This window comes from Ranitomeya imitator, chromosome 3 (assembly GCF_032444005.1).
Source record: "Ranitomeya imitator isolate aRanImi1 chromosome 3, aRanImi1.pri, whole genome shotgun sequence".
NCBI lineage: Eukaryota > Metazoa > Chordata > Amphibia > Anura > Dendrobatidae > Ranitomeya > Ranitomeya imitator.
The window spans coordinates 660969410-660987075 of record NC_091284.1 but is presented as its reverse complement, the minus strand read 5'-3'; the positions used below and the strand labels follow the sequence as shown (position 1 = coordinate 660987075).

At 46.7% G+C, this 17666-nt stretch overlaps 1 protein-coding gene across 2 annotated transcripts in view; it reads left to right on the top strand.

Annotated features, from left to right (window-relative positions):
• Positions 1-17666, top strand: part of ZC3H13 (zinc finger CCCH-type containing 13) — an 85586-nt gene that overhangs the window by 24984 nt on the left and 42936 nt on the right. For both annotated transcript variants that reach the window (XM_069758270.1, XM_069758269.1), the window contains exon 6: positions 11795-11934. In XM_069758270.1, the coding sequence (XP_069614371.1) occupies positions 11795-11934 (140 nt within the window). The remainder of the gene's footprint in view (positions 1-11794; positions 11935-17666) is intronic.

The following is a 17666-nucleotide window of genomic DNA, read 5'->3' as shown; positions in this document are numbered from 1 at the left end:
CACTTCCTATAGTATATATAATGAGATAATAGATCTCACGTGTGGTATATAGTTCAATATGATGGATTATTTTTGTAAATAAACTGTATATATTGTATATTTGTGTGCTACTAACCGCGGTAGTCCTCTCAGGCTCTGAAATACAACTGATGCATAGGGAGAGGTGCCGCCCTTTTGTATCTGTAGGTTTCCTGTTCCTGGAGGGCGGATCCCCTCTCTCGTAGTGCTGTCATGGGCCTCCGAAAAATGCCGCTACCAGTAAGTAGCTTAATGCTTTTTATCCACCCTCACCCCAACACACCCCTAACCCTAATCCCAACTGTAGCCATAACCCTAATCACAACCCTAACCACAACTCTAATTCCAACCTTAACCCTAAGGCTATGTGACAACGTTGCGGATTCGTGTGAGATTTTTCCGCACCATTTTTGAAAAATCCGCGGGTTAAAGGCACTGCGTTTTACCTGCGGATTTACCGCGGATTTCACCTGCGGATTCCTATTGAGGAACAGGTGTAAAACGCTGCGGAATCCGCACAAAGAATTAACATGCTGCGGAAAATACAACGCAGCGTTTCCGCGCGGTATTTTCCGCACCATGGGCACAGCGGATTTGGTTTTCCATAGGTTTACATGGTACTGTAAACGTGATGGAACACTGCTGCGAATCCGCAGCGGCCAATCCGCAGCGGATCCGCAGCCAAATCCGCACCGTGTGCACATAGCCTAATTCTAAAGGTATGTGCACAGGCTGCGGAAAACGCTGCGGATCCGCAGCAATTTCCCATAAGTTTACAGTTCAATGTAAACCTATGGGAAACAAAAATCGCTGTACACATGCTGCAGAAAAACTGCACGGAAACGCAGCGGTTTACATTCCGCAGCATGTCACTTCTTTCTGCTGATTCCGCAGCGGTTTTACAACTGCTCCAATAGAAAACCGCAGATGTAAAACCGCAGTGAAATGCGCAGAAAAACTGCGGTAAATCTGCCATAAATCCGCAGCGGTTTAGCACTGCGGATTTATCAAATCTGCTGCGGAAAAATCCGCAGAGGACCAGAATACATGTGCACATATCGAAACCCTAACCCTAGTTCTAACCCCAACCTTAGTGGAAAAAAAAAATTCTTTATTTTATTATTGTCCCTATCTATGGGGGTGACAAAGGGGGGGGTCATTTACTATTTTTTTTATTTTGATCACTGTGATAGGTTATATCTCAGTGATCAAAATGCACTTTGGAACGAATCGGCCGGCCGGCAGATTCGGCGGGCGCACTGCGCATGCGCCCGCCATTTTGGAAGATGGCTGCGCCCATGGAGAAGACGGACGGACCCCGGGAGGATCGGTAAGTATGATGCGGTGGGGGGGAGCACGGGGGGTGGATCGGAGCATGGGGAGGTGGATCGGAGCGCGGGGGGGTGGTGGATTGGAGCACGGGGGTGGATCGGAGCATAGGTGGGTGGATTGGAGCACAGGGGGGGTGGATCGGAGGGCAGGGGGGTTGGATCGGAGCACGGGGGGTGGGATTGGAGCACGGGGGTAGCAGAGCACAGGACGGAGGGGAGCGGGGCAGTGTGCAGGACTGATCGGTGGCTTGGGGGGGCGATTGGTGGGGTGGGGGGGCACATCAGTGTTTCCAGCCATGGCCGATGATATTGCAGCATCGGCCATGGCTGGATTGTAATATTTCACCAGTCATAATAGGTGAAATATTACAAATCGCTCTGATTGGCTGTTGAAAGTGAAACTGCCAATCAGAGCGATCGTAGACACCCCCTCCCCCCCCCCCCCCCCCCAGGGCTGTACTACCACTCCCCCTGTGCCTGCAGATCGGGTGAAATTGGAGTTAACCCTTTCACACGATCTGCAGGGACGCGATCTTTCCATGACGCCACATAGGCGTCATGGGTCGGATTGGCACCGACTTTCATGACACCTACGTGGCGTCAAAGGTCGGGAAGAGGTTAAAGTGACTATGACAGGAAATACCCAAAAGTGACACCATTCTAAAAACTGCACCCCTCAAGGTGCTCAAAACTGCTTTCAAGAAGTTTATTAACCCTTGCGGTGCTTCATTGGACCTGAAGCTGTTAAAGGAAAAAAATGAACATTTTACTTTTCCCACACAAATTTTACTTCAGCCCTAAATTTTTCATTTTCACAAGGGTAGCAAGAAAAATTGGACTTCGTTTTTTTTGTGTGCAATTTCTCCTCCGTATGCTAATACCCCATATGTGGTGAAAAGCTACTATTTGGGCACACGGCAGGGCTTGTAAGGGAATGAACACCATTTGACTTTTGGAATGCAAAATTGTCTGGAATCAGTAGCGGACGCCATGCCGCAATTGGAGAGCCCCTGATGTGCAATGGACACACCCCACAAGTAACCCCCTTTTGTAAACTAGAACCCTCAAGGAATTTATCTAGATGTGTGATGAGCACGTTGAAGCCCTAAATCATATTTTTCCCACAAAAATGTTGTTTTAGCCCCAATATTTTTATTTTCACAAGTGTAACAGGAGAAAATGGACACCAAAATTTGTTGTGAAGTTTTTCCTGAGTTCGCTGGACTCCATATGTAGTGGAAAACTACTGCTTGGCTGCACGGCAGGGCTTGAAAGTGAAGGAGTGCTATTTTGGCTGGAATAGGTTGTTGACACCATGTCGCATTTGAAGAGCACCTGACATCCCAAAACAGCAGAAATCCCCACAAATGACCTCATTTTGGTAACTACACCTCTCAAGGAATTAATCTAGGGGAGTACATACATGCTAGCCACCTTAGGGAGAGACCCAAGTTGGGCTAAATGTAGCGGGACGAAAGAGACCGAAAAGCCCTCTACTCAAAGGAAATACATAGTGGATGCTTTCCTGAAACGGAAAGTACTTGCAAGCAGCATAATACAAAGAATAGCAGGTTTACCCAGAATCCTTTGCAGTAGGCGGAGCTATGCAAATCATCTCTTTCTAGGGGAGTAGTGAGTATTTTTAACCCTCAGACGATTCACAAGTGTGTATAACATTAGGCTCAGTAAATGAAAGATTACTATTTTTTTTTTCCCTAAATGTTGCTTTGACTGCAAGTTTGTAATTTTTAAAAGTGGTAGTAGGAGAAACCAAAACCGTACAATTTGTTACACAATTTTTCCTCAGTATACTGATACCCCTTAAGTGGTCGAAAACTACTTTTGAGGCACTGTGCAAAGCTCAGAAGGGAAGAGGCACCATATCGGAGTTCAGGTTTTGCTGGACTGGTTTGAAGGTGTCATGTCACATTGGCAGAGCCCTGAGGTCATAGAACAGCAGAACCCCCCATAAGTGACCCCATTTTTTAACAAACTACACCTCTCAATGAATTAATATAGGGGTGCCATGATCATATTGACACCACAGGTGGGTTCCAGAATTTTTTACCATTGGGCGATAGACAAAATATTGTTTTCGCCCCAGATTTTACATTTTCACAATGGGAAATGGATAAACATGGCACCAAAATGTGTTATACAATTTCTGGCGAACGTGGGAATACCCCATATGTGGCTGTATGGCAAGACTCGGGAGGGAAGGAGTGCTATTTGACTCTTGGACAACAAATTATCGTAGAATAGTTTGTGTGCTCCATATACTGAGCTTCTAAGTTTTAAAAGAGCAGATTCTCCCAACCCCCTACCCCCCTCAATTGACCCTATTTTGACTCCATGGGTGTTTCCCTGAAAAAAAATCAACGGATATTGCAGAATAAAAATGGCAAATCTTCCATTGTATTGTCCAGTACATTGCAGTTACCAATACATTGTAGTGCCCGTACATTGTGCATCTTGTAAAGCGCTCAGCACAGAACGCAGGAAACATGTGAGCTGAACCTTACTGCGATCTTTGGGAGGCAGAATGAACAAATCAACAGCAGGTGAAGAATTGGTTTTAATTTTTACACCGTTCCTCGTTCGGTGTAAGTGAATAGATGACTTTATTCTTTGTATTGTTGCTATTTACATAGGTTTTTTATGCTTGTCTGCTGTCGCACACTTAACGCTTTTTATACAAAAAAAAGTATTGCATCGCCATATTTTGAGAGCTATAATTTTTCCATATGTGGGCTGACAGATTAATGAGGACTTGTTTTTTGCAGGACGAGTTGACTTTATTAGTACCATTTTTGGTCATATATCGTTCTTTGATCGCTATCTATTCTGATTTTTGGGTGGCAGAATTAATAAAAACCAGCAATTCAGGATTGCTTTTTTTTTTTTTGTTAATGCCATTCTGCGTGTGATAAAATTGGTGACACAGCTTTATTTTTTGGGTCAGTACTAGTGATGAGCGAGTGTACTCGTTGCTCTGGAACCTCAGGAATTGGCCAGCTTGATAACGTGGGGATTCCCTAGCAACCAGGCAATCCCCACATGTACTCAGCCTGGCTCATAGCTGTAAATCATTCAGCTGCGGAGATGAAAACTTAATCTCCGAACACTAACAAATACTCGGAGATCACCCGAGCGTGCTCAGGAAAACCCGAGCAGCGAGTATACTCGCTCATCACTAGTCAGTACGATCACAGCAATACCACATTTATTTTTTTTAATGTTTTGGCGCTTTTTACACACAAACTTTTATAAAAAAAAATTGTTTTTGCATCACTGTACTCAGAGAGCTATAACTCTTTTTTACATTTCTCCATTTATAAAGCTGTATGGTGGCTATTTTTTTGCGGGACAAGATGACGTTTTCAATTATACCATTTCCATTCAACTTTTTGATCACATTTTATTTCACTTTTTGGTTGGCAGTATGATGAACAAGGCGTCCTTTTCGGAGACAACAACAGTACCGCTTTCAATCCTTTCACTCCAACCTGGGTTGGTACACAGCCACTACCTCCCCGGGTCAGGTCTCTCCCCACACAGGGACAGCGGTTCTCGAGTCTCCTACAGACCTAGTCAACAATGGAAATCTCGTCCTAAGCAGTCGACATCTAAGGGACCTATTTCTCGGAGATTTTCCACCCGCTGACTATTGGCGCTGTCCGGTCGACACCGGCAGGATGGGCGACCGCCTACTTCTGTTAAGTCAAGCCTGGCTGTCCTTCGTTCACGACGAATGGGTCAGAGAACTGGTGTCATCCGGATACAAGATTGATTTTTCTACACGTCCCCCAATGCATTTCTTCCGTTCTCGTCCTTCAACATCAGAGGCAAGGGCAAAGGCCTTTTCAAGAGCCATAGATGCATTGTGTCACGATGGCGTCATTGTCACCGTTTCCGGAAAACGAAAGGTTTCAGGGTTTCTACTCGAACCCTTTCGTGGTCCCAAAAAACTACGGAAAAGTGAGACCCATTCTAGACCTCAAACTTCTAAACAAGTTTGTCAAGGGTCGTCATTTTCGCATGTAATCTCTGCATTCAGCCATCGCTTCTATGGGAGAAGGATAGTTTTTGGCATCCATCGACATCCGAGACGCTTACCTGTAAAGGAGAAAATGGCTAATGAAATCAATTATTAAACCTTATATTTTCGCATGTAATCTCTGCGTTCAGCCATCGCTTCTATGGGAGAAGGATAGTTTTTGGCATCCATCGACATCCGAGACACTTACCTGTAAAGGAGAAAATGGCTAATGAAATCAATTATTAAACCTTATATAAGTCAGTTCAGATATGGTGTAGCAAGATGGAGTCTATTTCCTGATTAGCAGCACACTGGAAGGAACTTTTGGAATGTGAAGACGTCACTGAATATTGGACAACTAGATGGTGGCCCGATTCTAACACATCGGGTATTCTAGAGTATGTATGTATGTATATAGCAGCCACATAGTATATAGCACAGGCCACGTAGTATATAGGAGTACTAGAGTCATGGACAAAAATTTTGAGAATGAGACAAATATTAATTTTTCCAAAGTCTACTGCTTCATCATTGCAGTCCTGCCTTAAAAGGAGCAGCTAACATCGTTTTAGTGATTGATCCATTAACACAGGTGTGGGTGTTGATGAGGACAGGGCTGGAGATCAATCAGTCATGATTAAGTAAGAATGACATCATTGGACACTTTAAAAGGAGGCTGGTGCTTGGTATCATTATTTATCTTCAGTTAACCATGGTTATCTCTAAAGAAACACGTGCAGCCATCATTGCACTGCACAAAAATGGCCTAACAGGGAAGAGTATCGCAGCTACAAAGATTGCACCTCAGTCAACAATCTATCGCATCATCAAGAACTTCAAGGAGAGAGCTTCCATTGTTGTCAAAAAGGCTCCAGGGCGCCCAAGAAAGACCAGCAAGCGCCAGGACCGTATCTTAAAACTGTTTCAGCTGCGGGATCGGACTACCAGCAGTGCCGAGCTTGCTCAGGAATGGCAGCAGGCTGGTGTGAGTGCTTCTGCACGCACTGTGAGGCGGAGACTCTTTGAGCAAGGCCTGGTTTCAAGGAGGGCAGCAAAGAAGCCACTTCTCTCCAGAAAAAAACATCAGGGACCGACTGATATTCTGCAAAAGGTACAGGGAGTGGACTGCTGAGGACTGGGGCAAAGTCATTTTCTCTGATGAATCCCCTTTTCGATTGTTTGGGACATCTGGAAAACAGCTTATTCGGAGAAGAAGAGGTGACCGATACCACCAGTCTTGTCTCATGCCAACTGTAAAGCATCCTGAAACCATTCATGTGTGGGGTTGCTTCTCAGCCAAGGGAATCGGCTCACTCACAGTCTTGCCTTAAAACACAGCCATGAATAAAGAATGGTACCAGAATGTCCTCCAAGAGCAACTTCTCCCAACCATCCAAGAGCAGTTTGGCGCCCAACAATGCCTTTTCCAGCATGATGGAGCACCTTGCCATAAAGCAAAGGTGATAACTAAATGGCTCATGGAACAAAACAGAGATTTTGGGTCCATGGCCTGGAAACTCCCCAGATCTTAATCCCATTGAGAACTTGTGGTCAATCATCAAGAGACGGGTGGACAAACAAAAACCAACAAATTCTGGCAAAATGCAAGCATTGATTATATGCAAGAATGGACTGCTATCAGTCAGGATTTGGTCCAGAAGTTGATTGAGAGCATGCCAGGGAGAATTGCAGAGGTCTTGAAGAAGAAGGGTCAACACTGCAAATATTGACTTGCTGCATTAACTCATTCTAACTGTCAATATAACCTATTGGTACTCATAATATGATTGCAATTATATTTCTGTATGTGATATAAACATCAGACAAACACAAATAAAAACCAGAGGGCAGCAGATCATGTGAAAATATAATTTTGGTGTCATTCTCAATACTTTTGGCCATGACTGTACGTGGCCTGTGGTATATACCATGTGGCTGCTATATACATACATACATATTCTAGAATACCCGATGCGGTAATATAGGCCACGCAGTATATAACACAGCCCACGCAGTATATAACACAGCCCACGCAGTATATAACACAGCCCACGCAGTATATAACACAGCCCACGCAGTATATAACACAGCCCACACAGTATATAACACAGCCCACGTAGTATATAACACAGCCCACGTAGTATATAACACAGCCCGTGTCCTCTGTCAGTCGTCCCTTCATTCCATCCGGTTTGCCATGAGGGTACTGAGAAAAATGGTGGCAGCAATGGAAGCGGTCCCTTTTGAGCAGCTGCATCTTCGTCCCCTTCGTCCTGCTCTTCTGGAGGCCTGGGACAGGAACCTGTTCTCCCTCGACCGCCACTGCCGTTTTCCGCTGTGGGTCAGACGGGCTCTCAGATGGTGGACATTGAACTCTTCCCTCAATCAGGGGGAAGTCCTTTCTCCCGGTTCATTGGTTAGACCGATGCCAGCCTTCTCGGCTGGGGGGCAGTCTTTCACCATCACACCGCCGCTGGTCCATCCAAGAATTGAAACTCCCGATCAATGTACTGGAGATTTGCGCAATATGGCGGGCCTACATCAGTTCCATTATCTCCTAGCAGGCCACCCCATCCGAATTCAATCGGACAATGCCACTGCCGTGGCATACATAAACCATCAAGGGGGTACCTACGCGGCTATGTCCGAGGTCTCACAATCTCTGATGGGCAGTAAACAACCACTCTGTAATCTCAGTGGTCCACATTCCAGATGCTGAAAACTGGACAGCAGACTTCCTCAGCCGCCAGGATCTCGTCTCGGGGGAATGGGAACTTCATCCGGAAGTGTTTCAACACATTTGTCGTTGTTGGGGGACTCCAGATGTAGATCCGATGGCATCCAGATTGAACACTAAAGTTCCTCAGTTCATTACTTGGTCTCGAGACCCAAGAGCAATCGGAGCGGATGCTCTAGTCCTTCCGTGGTGCAAATTCCATCTTCCATACATTTTTCCCCTCGTTGCCATTACTTCCGAGAGTCATAAGGAAGATCAAGGCGTACAGAGTCCCCGTGATCTTGGTTGCCCCAGATTGGCCACACTGCGCGTGGTCTGCGGAGTTGGTGCACCTCTTTACCGACGTACCCTGGCGATTTCCACATTATCCAGATCTGCACTCCCAGGGTCCGATTTGCCACCAGAACTCGGGGGCTTTGTGTTTAACGGCATGGCCGTTGAATCCTGGATTCTGACCAGGCTGTTTTTTTCTAAACTGGTTGTTTCCACAATGGTCAGGGCTCGTAAACCGGTGTCGGTACGTATTTATCATCACACCTGGAAGGCATTTTTTCCTTGGTGCAAAGATCGAGGTCTTCCCCCTCTCGTCTTCTCCCTTCCCAACATATTGCAGTTTCTACAGGCCGGTCTGGACTCTTGCCTGGCACCTAGTTCTCTCAAGGATCAAATTTCAGTCTTATTTCAAAGAAAGATCGCGACTAGGCTTCAGGTGGAGACTTTCATGCTAGGGGTGTCACACTTGGTACCCCCTATCGCATGCCCTTAGAGCCTTGGGATCTCAACTTGGTACTGAGTGTCCTACAGGAACCGCTCCAGGACATTTCGCTGACTTTCTTGTCCTGGAAGGTCGCTTTCCTGGTAGCGATCACGTTAATCCGGCGAGTCTCAGAACTAGCCACCCTGTCTTGTCGGGTGCCCTTCCTCAATTTCCATCAGGACAAGGTTGTCCTCAGGCCATCCCAGTCTTTCTTGCCCAAGGTCATCTCGTCCTTCCATGTGAACGAAGACCTTGTTCTTCCTTCACTTTGTCCGGCTCCCCTTTACAGAATGGAAAGAGCTCTCCACACTCTGGATCTGGTCAGAGCCCTAAGAAGGTATGTCTCGAGGATGGCATCTTTCAGAAGGAAGGACACTCTGTGATCCTGAGGGTCATAAGAAGGGCTTCGCTGCTTCAAAGGCCACGATAGCCAGGTGGATTCGTTCCTCCATTCAGGAGGCCTACCGTGTCAGAAGCTAGCCCATTCCAGCGGGGATCAAGGCACACTCCACTTGAGCAGTGGAAGCTTATTGGACCTTTCGACATCAGGTGTCGGCGGAACAGGTCTGTAAGGCTGCGATTTGGTCCAGCTTTCATACGTTCTCAAAGCATTTTAATATTCGCACTCGGGCTTCCGCGGATGCGGGTCTTGGCAGAAGAATTCTGCAAGCCGCGATTGCGCACATCTAGGCAGTTGTTACATAAAGCCTACTGTTATGTTGTTATCCCACCCAGGAACTGTTTTGGGACGTCCCATGGTCCTGTGTCAGTCAATGAGGCGATAGAGAAACAGGGATTCTTGTGAGTACTCACTGTTAAATCCTTTTCTCCGAGTCACTCATTGGGAGACACAGCACCGACCCTGTTAGCCTAATAGTTTGGCCTGTTCTTTGGGTTGCCATGTTGTACTCTTTTATGTTCTTAATGTTTTCCTACTGCTTTTGCACCGAACTGGGCTTTCTTGGAGACTGCACGAGGGTGTATACTGCAGAGAAGGAGCTAAATTTTTTTTGTATTAACTTGGTGTCAGCCTCCTAGTTGCCATATACCAAAAAAAAACGCACACTCAGGCTTGATATAATGCAAAAGTGTTCAACAAATTTATTGCCATAACAAAAAAGGTTGCCACAGGATAGCAAGAGCAGTATGTGTAAATCGAAACCCAACGTTTTGACCCACCAGGGTCTTATTCATGGGGTTACTTGGTTTCCAGATGTGCGTACACAAGTGGCAAAGGAGGAGAGCAGGACGACAATCCTTTTAATATAAATTCTGTCACTTGGTATAAGGCGTTGAGAGGATGTAAAAATCCTAATTAGTAGTGGACATCCAGGGTTATGGCCGTCACATCCGTGATGGGCCTGTGGTGTTCTGAATAGCATAACGGCGGCGCTCCTGTGCCCAGTTAGATGAAGTGTTCTATGATGAGGGGAGATGGCGGATTTATATGTTGCCAGGAGTATAGTTGTACCAAAAATGCGGGGCGTGCGGTGTCCTGGAATAGTGGCGCATCCGTGCCAAGTTCGATAAGGTGCAGGGGTATGGCGGGTCTATGTGCCCCCAATAGTATTGCTGCACCAGAAGTGCTGGACCTGCGGTGTCCTGGATCCCAGTAAGAGCGGCGCTCCCATGCCCTGCTTGAAGTGGTGTCTCCTAGTGGCAGCAGCATAACACCCATGGTCCTGTGTCCCTCAATGAGTGGCTCGGAGAAGAGGATTTTACGGTGAATACTCCACAAAAATCCCTGTTTTTCTGATCACTTTCTCATGCATTGCAATACACACACATTGCAATGCATGACACCTGTCAGTTTTACAAAGCAGATGAGTCTAACAGTCCAATGTAGCTGGCACACCCAGAGGTCATCATATGATCTCTTGACTGCCATGACAATCCTTGGCTCACCTGATATCACATTACGGGGGCACCAGAGAGGTAAGTGAAGGAGTTGTCCACCTCTGAGTCTTCCAAATGCTGCAATCGCGGCATTTAGAAGATAGCTAAAGGTTAACATTATTGGGACCTGATCCAATAAGGTCCTGATCATGTCACATGTCAGTTATTGCTCTGTTCCGGAATCTCAGCACTTGCAGGACCCTGGGAGTCCTGAGCGCTTTGAGACTGCTGACGGTAGAAAAATGTTGGCGCTGCTCAGAGCCCAGCAAGCGCCAACATTTGTTTATGGTGGGCGGTCGCGAGTCAATTAAAGACACAAGATGACTGATTAAATCAGTCATCATGTGCAGGAAAAGATGCGAGCTCAGCGTGTGAGCCCGCATCAAAGGCAGAGACACGACGTACATGTACGTCATATGTCGTGAAGGAGTTAACATTTTATTTATCCAGATTCTTGTATACTGCATTTTAGAGATTCCCTCTATTTTAAAGCAGGCTGTAATGGATCCATGTGCTTCTGCTTTATAATCTGCTCTATAATGGTCTCCTCTTTCTAAATCACTAATGCGCCTTGTAGAACTAGGAGGCAGAGTCAGTAAAATCTTCTCTTTTTGTCATTAAATGTAGTTGGCCACAATCTCTGGCACAGTACGTGGATCTGTGCTCGCTGTCTGAATTAGAGCATGCAAGCAGTGTGATCAGCGCATAATCACTGGTTTAGGTCGTAGCCCATGGGCTAATTCTAGGGAGCTGTGATGTGCCTGCTGTGTACTAGTCTGAGGTGAAAGATCCATATGTATTTTATGCACAGCTTGTGTGGCCTAAACAGCGAGAAATCTACTTATTGTGTGATCGTGGAATAGTTAATATCATGGGAACAAAACAATAAGAGGCTATGTTGTTCCATAGACCTTTCTAGTGCTCGGTAAGAAGCCCTGTTTCCTCCAGAACAGCATGGATCCAGCGAGGTGCTGAAAACCTTCCTCACAGTATCGTTCTTGTCATTTCCGTTATAGATTCAGAAAGTGGTGATGTGAATTACGACTATGACCACGAATTATCTTTGGAATTGAAACGTCAGAAGATCCAACGCGAGTTAATGAAATTAGAGCAGGAAAATATAGAAAAACGAGAAGAGATTGTAATTAAGAAGGAGGTAAGAATAAAGTGTTGGAACTATGTGCATCATCCTATCACTTCTCTGCATGAGGATGCCATGGTGGGCATTATAGGGGTCAGATGGAAGCCTCTCCGGACTTGCTTTACAATTGCTACTGGCCCCTTGTGTACACACGAATAAAAGGCTTGGTCTCAAGACAATCCTTGTATAAGTGTCTCCTCGGGGTATATGGACATCATGGAGGGGATATCTACTCAGGACTCTCTCTTTGCCTTTTATAAGTCAACTAGATGGTGGCCCGATTCTAACGCATCGGGTATTCTAGAATATGTATGTAGTTTATTTATGAAGCAAAGCGTGGTTCAAATTCCACGCCAATTCACGGGCGGACTACGCCTGTCGCTGATTGGTCACGCCCGGCCGCGAACAATCAGTGAAGCCAGATCTAGGCTTTGGAGGGCCCCGGGCGAAAGAGTCTCAGTGGGCCCTCCTCTTTAACACATACCACGATACATGATGCACAGATACAGCAGAGAAATATACCACAGCCAAGTAGCGTATAACACAGCCCATGTAGTATATAGCACAGCCACGTAGTATATAACACAGCCACATAGTATATTGCCCAGCCACGTAGTATATAGCACAGCCCAGGTTTTTGAGGGCCCCGGGCGAAAGAGTCTCAGTGGGCCCTCCTCTTTAACACAAACCATGATTCATGATGCACAGATACAGCAGAGAAATATAGCACATCAGAGAAATATAGCACAGCCAAGTAGCGTATAACACAGCCCACTTAGTATATATCACAGCCCACGTAGTATATAGCACAGCCCACATGGTATATAGCACAGCCCACGTGGTATATAGCACAGCCCACGTGGTATATAGCACAGCCTACGTGGTATATAGCAGACACGTAGTATATTGCCCAGCCACGTAGTATATTGCCCAGCCACGTAATATATTGCACAGCCACGTGTTAGATACTGCGTGGTTTATTATTTTTAACATTAGATCTTTTTACTATTGATGATGCATAGGCAGGGTTAATAGCAGCGTTAATGGAGTGCGTTACATAGCGGCATAATGTGTACCGTTAACCCTGCCATTAACCCTGTGTGAGCACTGACTGCAGGGGAGTAGGGAGCGGCCATTTTGCCACCGGACTGTGCCCGTCACTGATTGGTCGTGGCCGTTTTGCCGCGACCAATCTGCAACTTGGGATTTCCGTGACAGACAGAAAGATGGAAGTGACCCTTAGACAATTATATAGTAGATATTATGAGTGCCTTTCGTTTAGCTAGCCTATGGCCTTCTCAGTATTGCAGCCTGGAAAATCAGCTGTTTGCCAAAGTTGCAACATTTTGACAGGTAGACAGCTTTGCTGCAATTTTGCGTTTTCATCAAGGCATTACATTCAATGTTTTCCCCTAAAAACCTGTCGTAAGCTCACTTTTCCATTATAACACCCCAGTTTATAGTCTATTCTACTATTTTTTGTATTTTTATCACATCATTTTGGCCGCTCCCCAGCATCATGTCTCCATCAAAACATCATGTCTGCCTAAGATCTGGGATTTCCTAACCATAGTATGGATTTTTTCCAAGTTCTATGATTGATCACATGGTCACAAGGGCAGCAAGGTGGCTCAGTGGTTAGAACTGCAGCTTTGCAGCACTGGGGTTTCCTCCGGGTACTCGGGTTTCCTCCCACATTCCAAAAACATACTGATAGGGATTCTAGATTGTGAGCCCCATCGAGGACAGCAATGATAATGTGTGCAAACTGTAAAGCGCTGCGGAATGTTAGCGCTATATAAAAGATTATTATTATAAAGATTATTATTGCATGGTATGTGGAGTTGTGACAAAATATGGCTAATATCGTTCAGATCTACTCGTTCTGGATTTATAACTGTAAATGCAACCAAAGGATTTTGCTGAATTTTATTTTTATTTCTTTATCGCTTCATTGGGGGACACAGGTAACCATGGGTGTTTGCTGCTGTCGCTAGGATGCTGACATTATGCAAAAAAAGGAAACTTGCTCCTCCTCCGTAGTATACACCCACCGACAGGCACAAAGTACCTCAGTTTGTGCTTAGTGTCTGTAGGAGGCAGACCTGGATCGTCAGATCCGCTGCTAACCTTTGTTCCCTTACAGGTTTTATTGTTTTTAGTAACATTCTCTTTTTGTCCTTCAGATACAGCATTTCAGGGAAACAGGGTGTTATTCCCACTCTGCTTTCCCAGGAGAGGCGGCTGAGTGAGCAGTGTGGGGTCGCCCACATTGTTGCAACTCTCAGACTGCCAGCAGGACATCATCCCCTGTCACCTTCACAGGTGCTCCAGGGTCTAAGTGGTGGCGGACCTAGCCAAAAATGTCCCCCTCACCCCTCTCCTCAGAGAGGGCTGAGAAGGAAGACTGTGGTCACCGGCGGTGACCTTCTCCCTGCGCTATAGGGGTTGATGCCGTCTTCTGGATGAAGGATTCCTGATTCAGCGACCCTCTCTATCATGGGCCCCTGGACGATCCTCATATCATGTGGAGCCGGGTTTCAAGGAAGGTAATGGATCATCGTCCCTTAACTCCGCAGCGCCCGGGAGGTTTGTTCCCTTATAGACTCCTCCTGCTCCCCGCAGCAGTATTCTAACATTACCGGGTGTCCCTGCGCGCCTCCGGTTGTCTTCCTTCCCGACATCTTACTTTCACTTTCGCCGCCCCCCGCATCGGGCGCCCTTTCTCCTCCACTTACCTGCGAGAACGCTGCACAGAACATGACGTCACTGAACGACAGCTTTTCTTCGTTAACGCCCCCGCATTAAGCGCGCATATTTATCGCGCGCTTTTTCTCCCTATCAAGGGGCCTCCTCTCCCTGCCCGGTGCACTCCTCTGGCGGCACAGCCAATAGGAAGGACTCCTAACTAGGATCTTCGTTAATGCCGTTTCCGGCCCTGTCACTGCGGGTGCCGAGACTTCGCATAATTCCATGTCCTCCGTTAATTTTGCCCCCGGCTTTGGGCCCCTACTACCTAATACCGTCAGACGTGGCCAACTTTCATACCAGACCTGGACCTTGGTTAATGCCATTTTCCGGTCCTGTCATTGCAGGCGCCGAGGCTTCGCATAATTACATGTCCTCGGTTAATTTAGCCCCCGGCTTTGGGGAATCTCCCGGACTGTGTGTAGCCACGTTACAATTACTGGGTCCCCGGCCAATAAGCGGTTGCCCTCCAGTTAGCCACGCCCCCTTACTGGACTCTCGGCTAACTAGGGCACGCCGTACGCTGAGGCCCTGTCTCCTGGCCTGTGAGAGAGTGTCTTTCTCTATCCCTCTCTCCTGAGACGCTCTCCGCAGATGGGACATAGTGTGTCTCTGTCTGCAAGGTGTGGGAAGATTTGAAACCGTATGAAGATTCGTACAGTCACCATAGTCTTCCAAAGGGCACAACAGGCGTCCACACTGGATCTGGAGGACACTGCAGCCTGAGCAGGACAGCGTCGTCTCTGTTATCAGGTAGGGCCAGCCCTGGCTGGTTAATTTCTTTCTTCATAAGGGCTTAGCTCTCTCTAGCCTTATCCCTAGTCTATCACTTATGCCCAATCTCAGGGAGGCCCATTCCTGTCCCTGTAATCCGCGACCCCTGTGCCATCTGTAAAACAGAAGTGGCATTCAGAGAAACCCTCCAACGCCCGGGACGAGAGCACTCCCCTCCCTCCGGAGTGGGCTGTTGCCATGTCACAGTCGGTCTCAGATCTGACTAAAGTCCTGCAGTCCCCAGTCCAGGTCCTCAAACGACATCAACATTCTTCTTCTGCCACCAGTGCTCCTAACACCTCTCACGGTGATTCGCACGCACCTGACCGCGACCTTCACAGGGACAAATCGGGTATAAAGTAAAGGAACCTGCGGGCCCCTCTACCTTCTCCTGGAGGCACTCCTCATCCCATGCCCATCCTCGAAGGCGGCTTTCGGGTCAGATATGGATTCCCAGTCTCGGTCTGAGTTTGGTACGGATCAGACCTGGAAGATGCAAGATGTGCTCTATAGCCTCATGGGAGGACGAGGCACCTGCTCAAGAGCATTCCATTGCTTTCAATGGGTAAAATGTTCTTCCAGGAGTTTTCCCTAATCACAGGGAAGTTGTCATGATTATGTCTAAACACTGGGAACAACCTGAAAAGCGCTTCCTCGGTAGGAAGACGCTACACATTAAATGGGCAGAATCTCTAATGTGGATCCGCCGGCTTCTCGCCTGTCCTCCAAGACAGCTTTATCTTTACTGATCAGTGCATCGCTCACGGATTCTTAAGATGGACAGATTGAACCCTTGGCTAAGTCAGCCAGATCTGGCAGATATGGCGGCATATCTCGTGATCGCTCCCTTTTGATGCAGCTGGTTCATCTGCCACGGCTACCAGCAACATCATTGCTATACGCTGCACTCCCTGCCTTCACTAGCTTTGCTTTCCTTTCCAAGACTGTAGACCTTTGGATCCGAACTGGGTCAAATATTTTCAGATGCCACCGGCGGGAAAAGCACCTTGATTTCCCGGTCCAAGTTTAAATGTCCTTTTAATAGGAAAAGGTTGCTTCATTCTTGAGAGAGATAGCCGCCTCGCCTGCTAGCAACATCTTTGCTCTATGCTGCATTCTCTGGCCTCACTGGCTTTGCCTTCCAAAGTTCTAGTCCTTTTGGATCCAGGCTGGATCAAATAATTTCGGATGCCACCGACGGAAAAAGCACCTTGTTTTCCCGGTCCATTTCTAAATGTCCTTTTAACCCCTTTCTGCCAGCTGACGGAATAGTACGTCAGCTGGCAGATCCCCTGCTTTGAGGTGGGCTCCGGCGGTGAGCCCACCTCAAAGCCGCGACATGTCAGCTGTTTTGTACAGTTGACATGTGCTCGCAATGAGCGCGAGCGGAATCGCGATCCGCCCGCTCCCATTAACTAGTTAAATGCCGCCATCAAGCGCTGACAGCGGCATTTAACTAGCGCTCCCGGCCGCGTGGCCGGAAGTGCTCGCACCGCTGACCCCCGTCACATGATCGGGGGTCAGCGGTGCATTGCCATAACAACCAGAGGTCTCCTTGAGACCTCTATGGTTGTTGATGGCCGATTGCTTTCAGTGCCACTCTGTGGTCGGCGTTCAAAGTGCACCTGCATTTCTGCTACATAGAGGTGATCTGTACTTCACCTCTATATAGCAGAGGTGATCGTGTAGTGCATGCTTCTAGCCTCCTATGGAGGCTATTGAAGCATGCCAAAATTAAAAAAAAAAAATGTTTAAAAATATTAAAAAAATAAAAAATATATAAAAGTTCAAATCACCCCCCTTTCGCCCCAATGAAAATAAAACAATTAAAAAAAAAATCAAACATACACATATTTGGTATCGCCGCGTTCAGAATCGCCCGATCTATCAATTAAAAAAAAGGATTAACCTGACCGCTAAATGGTGTAGCGAGAAAAAAATCAAAACGCCAAAATTACGTTTTTTTGGTCGCCGCGACATTGCATTAAAATGCAATAACAAGCGATCAAAAGAACGTATCTACACCAAAATGGTATCATTAAAAACGCGAGCTCGGCACGCAAAAAATAAGCCCTCACCTGACCCCAGATCACGAAAATTGGAGATGCTACGGATATCGGAAAATCGCACAATTTTTTTTTTTTTTTTTAGCAAATTTTGGAATTTTTTTCACCACTTAGATAAAAAATAACCTAGACATGTTAGGTATCTATGAACTCGTAATG